This window comes from Bactrocera neohumeralis, unplaced genomic scaffold (genome assembly GCF_024586455.1).
Source record: "Bactrocera neohumeralis isolate Rockhampton unplaced genomic scaffold, APGP_CSIRO_Bneo_wtdbg2-racon-allhic-juicebox.fasta_v2 cluster10, whole genome shotgun sequence".
NCBI classification, from domain to species: Eukaryota; Metazoa; Arthropoda; class Insecta; order Diptera; family Tephritidae; genus Bactrocera; species Bactrocera neohumeralis.
In genome coordinates this window covers 1,753,896-1,762,231 of record NW_026089623.1, presented here as the reverse complement: position 1 = coordinate 1,762,231, position 8,336 = coordinate 1,753,896, and the positions used below count along the sequence as shown (strand labels likewise).

At 42.4% G+C, this 8,336-nt stretch overlaps 1 protein-coding gene across 1 annotated transcript; it reads right to left on the bottom strand.

The window, feature by feature from the left end:
* Positions 1–2,326: 2,326 nt before the first annotated feature.
* LOC126765041 (uncharacterized) lies at positions 2,327–7,585 on the bottom strand. Its single transcript, XM_050482623.1, has 3 exons — positions 6,347–7,585; positions 3,712–6,226; positions 2,327–3,000 (listed from the first exon to the last, which is right to left on the bottom strand). The coding sequence occupies exons 1-3, from the start codon at positions 7,583–7,585 to the stop codon at positions 2,327–2,329; spliced, it is 4,428 nt and encodes a 1,475-aa protein (XP_050338580.1).
* Positions 7,586–8,336: the final 751 nt, after the last annotated feature.

Below are 8,336 nucleotides of genomic sequence, written 5' to 3'. Positions count from 1 at the left end.
AACTATTACGTTTTCTATCATTAAGTAATTTCATTAATTCTCTTTGTATGTTTTTGGTACAGTGAACAATGCCAAGAAAACGCAAAGGGGCTGATTTGAGCCGTAATACAAGTAGGTCCAGAAGTATGAGAGATAAAGGATCCCAAAGAACCGAAGAACAAATCCAGCAACAAAATGCTGATGCACGTTTCGTTTAAGGCAACGACAATCACGCGATTCGCGATTAATAGACGCAGAACAAATGACCAACAACGCCAACAGGTACATCGTGCATTTACATCAGATTAATTTTTGCGTCTAGCATTCCAGTATGAGCCCGATATTGAATATTATGCTAATTTAAAAGTGGTAATTGGTGCTATGGACAAGGAATGTCCGCATTGTCATGCTCTCAAATTCAAAAATGAGGTGGGTTCTTCTTTTTGGATACACCGGGTGGAACTGGCAAAATATTCCTTATTTCACTAATTATTGCTGAAATACGATCAAATAATGGCATCGCATTAGCCGTTGCAAAATCGGGCAATGCGGTAACTTTATTGGATGGAGGCAGAACACCTGATTCAGTAGTGTTGGTGCTTTCAGGTGATTTCAGACAAACGCTTCCCGTCATTCCACGTTCAACATACGCTGATGAAATCAACGCTTGCTTGAAATCATCTCCATTGTGGGGTAATGTTGAAAAAGTACAGCTGAATGCAAATTTGCGCGTTCAAATGTTTCAAGATCCATCCGCTGAAATGTTCTCAAAACAACTTTTAGATATCGGATAAGTTGCTACAGATGAAACTGGATACGTAAAATTACCGACCGATTTCTGCACAATTGCTGATTCGCAAGATACTCTCATCGAACAAATATTTCCCGTTTTACACATACAGTACATAAATCATGAGTGGCTTGCAGAAAGAGTTACTTTAGCAGCAAAAAATGCAGACGTTGACAATTTAAATTTGAAGATTCAATAGTTGCTGCTAGGCAACTTGGTATCATAAAAATTTATTGATACAGTTTGTGATGCCAGCAAAGGTGTCAATTTTCCCACAGAATTTTTGAATTCACTGGATTTTCCATGCATGTCACCGCATAATTTACAATTGAAGGTTGTATCTCCAATTATCTTGCTTCGTAATTTAAACTAGCCACAGTTGTGCAACGGTACACGATTAGTCATTCGAAAATTGATGAAAAACGTTATCGAAGCCAGCATTTTAAGTGGCTAGTTCAAAGGTGAAAACATATTAATACCTCGGATTCCTATCATACCTACAGATATGCCAATTGAATTCAAACGAATTTAGTTTCCGATTAGATGGGCATTTGCAACGACAATCAACAAATCCCTAGGCCAAACGATGTCTATTTGTGGCTTAGATTTGAGTACACCATAGGGGTATTCGCTTGCTCTTGCAAGATTGCAGTTTGCAAAAATACTATACCGAAATATACAAGGGCACGAGAGCACCCATTGCAGAATCTAGTGATATATGAACGGCTGATTCGGTCAATTTATTGTGAATGACTATTATGCGTGGCTATTGTGAATTGGCGCACCTTCTGAATAAATTTTTAACAAAAAAAAACTGTAACAAATCTTTATAACTTAAATAGAAATCATAAAATCTATTTAAAACTTACCTCCTCAACAATTTAACGACGTAATATGTCTTTATGTAAAATGACAGCTAAAACAGGGTTGCAATTATATTTTTGGGTGACATTGCACGCAAATATACATGGGTTTTGGTTTGACCTATTTTACAGCCATTGTAAATAATTTTCTGCGTGTGTTTGTTGTTGTGCCGGTGCACCAAGAGGAAATATATGCAATTCTTGCACCGTGCAAGTTTGTTTTGCAAGAGCAAGAGAATCCGTATGACGTATATGTCTGCACTGTAATAAAACCACGATTCAACTTTAATATACATTTATTTCACCTGTATTTGGTACTCTCCAAGTACTATCCAATTCATTTGACTGACAACTGAGACCAATTCTATGCTTAACTCAAGCTTATATAGAAAAATAATATGTAAGCGAACTGGTGAAAATAACAATTTTGTTATTGCATACGGAACCATGGTCTGACCAAAAGAACAGTATAATCGTATGATGTGCCAAGCTAAAACGCATCACCTGACAATCGTGCGTCTAGTTGTTTTTGTATACTGCACAATGGTCTGACCCAAACAACGGTAGAAATGCCTTAACAAAAATGCGTCACCTTATCATGGTGATGCCAGATAGGGCATCGTGTACCTGGATAATGGTGATGCCAAATTGCACAGTATAAATCATATAAATTTAGTGAGCTCATTATTAATCGTTAACATTCCTGCCCGGCTGAACCGTCAGGGTTCAGGAATTCTCGATTTGGATCAATAAGACGGCAAATCTTTTGCACTGGACGTTGGCAATGGTGCTTAACAAAAAGTCCTTCAGGTGTACGTTTCTCACTGTTATATTCAACCGTAACTATTCGTACCAATCCGTCGCTGCCAGGGTGAACTTCAGTGATGCGACCCATGCGCCAATGCGTGGGTGGTAGATTCTCGTTCTGAATCAGTACTACATCTCCTGGCTGGAGATTCTCACGTCGACCTTCCCACTTGCGACGCGCCTGTAAGCTGGATAAATATTCACGGTTCCACCGCTTCCAAAAATGCTCGAACATTTTCTGTAATTGTTGAGAATATATAAGACGATTTTGTGGAATATCATCAATAGGTGGTTCTGGGCGCGAATTGAGCGGTCGACCAATGAGAAAGTCGCCAGGTGTGAGTGCGTAGCTACCATTGGGGTCATCGTGAAGAGGAACGAGTGGCCTGGAATTCAAACAAGCCTCAATCCGAACAAGTAGTGTACTCAGTTGATTGAAGCGTAAGATTTGGCGACCAATTGTGCGATAGAGATGTTTTTTTGCTGAACGCACAGCTGCCTCCCAAAGACCTCCATGATGGGGTGCGGCTGGAGTGATGAATTTCCACTGCGTGCCGGAAGCTGCAATATGCTGAGTTGCATATATATTTCTCCAACTTTGAAGGTCTTGATATAGAACTCGACTAGCACCTACAAATTGCGTTCCGTTGTCGCTATAAAGGATCGAACATATTCCACGGCGGCTTATGAAGCGATCAAACACATCGATAAATGCCTGAGTCGACAAATTTTCCGCAAGTTCGATATGTACGGCCTTCGTAGCCATACAAATGAAAATCGCTCCGTAAGTTTTGCTCATTGTAGTGGTTCGCTTTCCTCCATGACGAACGTTGAATGGCCCGCAATAGTCCAACCCGGTATGGGTAAAGGGTGGGGCAATCATAACTCGGGATTTTGGAAGTGAGGACATCTGTTGATGCTGAGTTACTCGGGAGTGTCGACGGCATGTGACGCACTGATGAAGATATGACTTTACAAGCCGACGTGCATGCATAATCCAAAATCGCATGCGTAAGTACTGCAGCATTTCCTGTATCCCACCATGGAGACAGCACCTATGAGCATCACTTACGAGAAGTTTTGCCAATGGACAGGTATTGGCAAGAATGATTGGATGTTTTTGCTCATACGGTAATTCCGAATTTGTTAACCGACCACCAACACGCAGTAGGCCCTCTTCGTCCAAAATTGGGTTCAGTGGAAGCAGGTTACTTGACAAAGCGATGCTGGAACGAGATTTAAGTGCTCTAATTTCAGAATGATACATTTTACCTTGGCTTTGACGAATATGTGTGATTAGTGCCCATTCTTTCTCTTCAGCAGTAATCAACTCCTGTGATCTCTGACTTCTGAACGTCGGCATTATACGACGAATTCGAGCAGTTGTATTTAGTAAGGCACTCAAACGGCTAAACCTTGCTACCAAAGGTACTCGTTGTGCTCCAAAGGATGTCATCAGTAAACCGTCCCCGCTGGTAACGCCAAGATGCACAGTTAACGGACGGCTTTCCCCAATAAAAGTTTGATTTTCCTCAGCTGTGAGACTTGGTAACGCTGATAATGATTCATTCACCGCATGAATAAGAGGAGGTCCCTTCCACCAAAGCTCGTTCCCCATGAGTCCTATCGGTGTAATTCCACGGCTGGCGCAGTCAGCGGGATTGTCTTCTGAACGAATGTGTCGCCACGCGTTTATATCCGATTTTGATTGTATAAAAGCTATCCTATTTGCCACATATTGTTTCAATGAAGAGGGTTCCCGCCGAATCCAATGGAGAACAATTGTTGAGTCACTCCATAAAGTGTAAGCCGTATCTTCCATTTGCAAGGCGCGACGTATGTTGTTCATAGTTGTAACCAATAGCTGAGCTGCCGAAAGTTCGAGGCGGGGGATAGTCATTTCCTTCAATGGAGCAACTCTTGTTTTTGCGACAATCAGAGATGTATGGGATCCTCCGTTAGCGATGGTGTTTCGTAGGTAAATAACTGCGGCGTAAGCTTTGGTACTTGCATCGCAGAACCCATGTAGTGTCAATACAGCATGTTCTCTGATTCCCAGCCATCGTGGTATTTTGATCCTTTCGAGAGTCTGTAGACTGTTCCGGTATTTCATCCAAGTCTCTCGAAGATTAGATGGTAGAGGCGTATCCCAACTCAGTTTCGCCAACCATAGATTTTGAACAAACATCTTGGCCGTCACGACAACCGGTGCCAGCAGACCCAGTGGATCATACAATCTTGCAATATTACTCAAAACAATCCGTTTAGTAGGAATTGTGTCAAAGTTACATACCTTTACCTTGAAGAATAACGTATCAGTAATAGGATTCCAGTGAAGGCCCAATACCGTTGTGCTGGAATCGCTAAAATTTATCTCCGATGCTGACGCCTTAGAGCCACTGATTCCTTCCAGGGTCTGGACGCAGTTGGAGTTCCATTTATCTAACTCAAATTTACCTTGTTGAAGAATGGCATCAACGTCCCGTGCACGGTTGATGGCCAGTTCTGTCGTGTGGACACTTTCCAAATAATCATCCACATAAAAGCTATGAAGGATGCTGTCCCGTGCTGCGGCTGCCCGGCTGACGTCAGCGATCACTTTCCAATTATCGTATGCACACTGTCTCAATGACCTAATAGCATTAAAAGGACTGCTTGCCATACCGTATGTCACTGTCTTAAGTTGATAGGTACGCAAGAGTTCATTAGGGCATTCCCTCCAAAGGATCTGTTGCCATTTTCGATGCCTAGAATCCACCATTACCTGTCGGAACATCTTTTTGATATCGGCTGTGAGAGCTACCGAATACCGCCGAAATCGATGAAGTATGTCAACCAGGTTATCCTGTAGCCGTGGTCCACTTATTTGCGTATCGTTAAGAGATACACCGTTCGTTGTTTTAGATGATGCGTTAAACACTACTCTGAATTTAGTCAAAACAGCATGGTGAGGGATGTAATAACAGCTTCCTATGTCAACTGGAGGAGCATCGATTGCCTCCATATGTCCCAAATTGATGTATTCCCTCATGAATTCCACGTATTTCTCCCTCAGTACATAGTCGTTTGCCAATGTCCGCTCTAGTTTCAAAAATTGCCGAAGTGCCGCCGAATGTGAATTTCCAAGGGGAGAGGCATCAGATCGAAATGGTATCTGTACTATATATTGACCACTCGGATGTCGCGTAACCGTGCTTGCGAAAATCTCTTCACATTCGTCCACCTCCGCCTTGATGTTATCAGGAGGCTCCTCTACTTCCCAAAATTTCCTTAGAAGTTTATCGGTGGTAGAATCATCGGAAACGTCAATGAGTGATGAAAAAAGGGTTGACTTCGACTCGTTCGATGCTACTGGACCTAGCACTACCCATCCCAGACGGGTGTGTAATGCACATGGTTCGTTATGAGAACCGACAACAACGTCGTTTAATACAAGAGCAGGCCAAATATCTGCGCCAATCAGTAGTTCTACGGGACCTGGTATACCGAATTCCGGATCAGCTAAACAAAGATCCCTTAAATGATGACTGGTCCTGATGTCTATATTAGTAGAAGGAGTCATAGACGTGATTGAATCAATGATGTACGCATCGAAGCTAATCTGGAACTTCTCGTCCACCTGAGACTGCATACTAACTCTGACAACACCTTTGGTACGGGTTGAAAGGCTTTGATCAATACCCTCGACTTGAAACTCACAGGGACTTCTAGGAAGATTCAAAATAGTTACTAATGATTCGCAAACGAAGCTCACCTGGGAACCAATATCGCAAAGTGCTCGACATTCCTTTAAGTAACCCTTACAGTCAGCAAGAAGCACGTTTGCCGTTGCTAAGAGAATAGTCCGGTCACTCTGTAAGAGAAATGACTGGACGTCGCTCCATGGTCATTGTTGTCGAGGAAGTACCTTTGGAGCCACCATTGGCGCAGTAGCCGACGCTCCAGGAGTAAATCTGGCGGAAGTAGCTTCAACGCTCTTCTGCTGGAGCCTTCTACATAGAAGAGTATTGTGCTTCTGTTGGCAATTGAGACATAAGCCAGATGGACAGTCGCGATTACGATGGCCGGCCTTGAGGCAATTGAAACATAGTGATGCCTGCTTCACCAAGTCCCAGCGTCCGTCAAGTTGAAGGTTACGAAACTTTTGACATTTCGTAATGCGATGAAACTCATTACAAGATGGGCAATTCGTTGCCTTGTCAGATGCTACCACCGGATTAAGAATTTTTCCGGAGTTCATAGTCAGATGCGCCTTCACGACACGACTCGATGTCCGTCCGCTTGAAATATGTGGAGCAATTGGCGACGATGTCGGCAGGTTAGCTGCACGCCGTTCCACGAACATTATCACTTCTTCCATTTTCGGAATTGCATTGGATTTTAGGCTCATTCCCCACTCGGTTCGAGTAACAATCGGTAGTTTCGGTAGTAGCAGAGGTACGGCTATAGCATCCCACTGTTTTACTGGCACATTCATCAATTCAAGCGCTCTGAAGGAGTTACGTACACTATCCACAAAATTAAGTAGAGTAGCTCGAGATTCTGATGGGTGGGTTGGTAAGTCTAGAAGATGCTGAACATGATGTTCCGAAAGAGTACGGGGATTGTCGTAACGTTGTTTCAGTTCAGCCCAGACTTCTTCATACCCACCTGTGTACAAGCCACCGACTAATGGAACATTTTCCGCCTTCACATATTGTCTCAATTTTCCCAGTTTATAGGTGGGCTGCAAGTCGTTCCTGTTGTGAACCAGCGTCTCAAACATATCCTTAAACGCTAACCAATTGGACGGCTCTCCGTCAAAGCTTGGAATGGAGACGGGATCCAAACGCATGTCTGGTGCATGGCTGCATTCCTGGTTGGGAAGTTCACTAAACGCTGACATTTTACGTTTTAATTTGATGCAAATGTTGTTGAAAATCTCCTCCGTTGAAGCGAGCAAATCATCATGCTCTGCCATCTCGCCTCCATGTGCGCTGGACACGAGGGCAAAATGGTTATCCATAAAACGAGAGAAATGTTGTCTGGCACTACCCAAGAGCTGTTCACTTTCAACACAGTCTGGATGGTAGTTCTCTGCTTGAACTTGCGTCCAGATGCGCAATATAGATGTGCGTGCTGATGTACGCAAGTTTAATGCTGACATATTATCCGCAATTTAAACGATACACACTTCCTCACAGGAGGCACCAAAAATGTTTAGGATTGCACTAAACACTCAAATTAACCCGTATGACGTATATGTCTGCACTGTAATAAAACCACGATTCAACTTTAATATAAATTTATTTCACCTGTATTTGGTACTCTCCAAGTACCATCCAATTCATTTGCCTGACAACTGAGCCCAATTCTATGCTTAACTCAAGCTTATATAGAAAAATAATATGTAAGCGAACTGGTGAAAATAACAATTTTGTTATTGCATACGGAACCATGGTCTGACCAAAAGAACAGTATAATCGTATGATGTGCCAAGCTAAAACGCATCACCTGACAATCGTGCGTCTAGTTGTTTTTGTATACTGCACAATGGTCTGACCCAAACAACGGTAGAAATGCCTTACCGAAAATGCGTCACCTGATCATGGTGATGCCAGATAGGGCATCGTGTACCTGGATAATGGTGATGCCAAATTGAACAGTCATCACATCATAAATCATATAAATTTTGCAGAATTTTCCTCTTGGTGCAACGACGCAACAACACACACACGCAGAAAATTATTTACAATGGCTGTAAAATATGTCAGACCAAAACCCATGTTTATTTTCGTGCAATGACTCGTAAAAATATAATTGGAACCCTGTGTCACCTGTCATTTTACATAAAGACATATTTCGCCGTTAAATTGTTGAGGAAGGTAAGTTTTAAATAGATTTTTAATAATTTAATT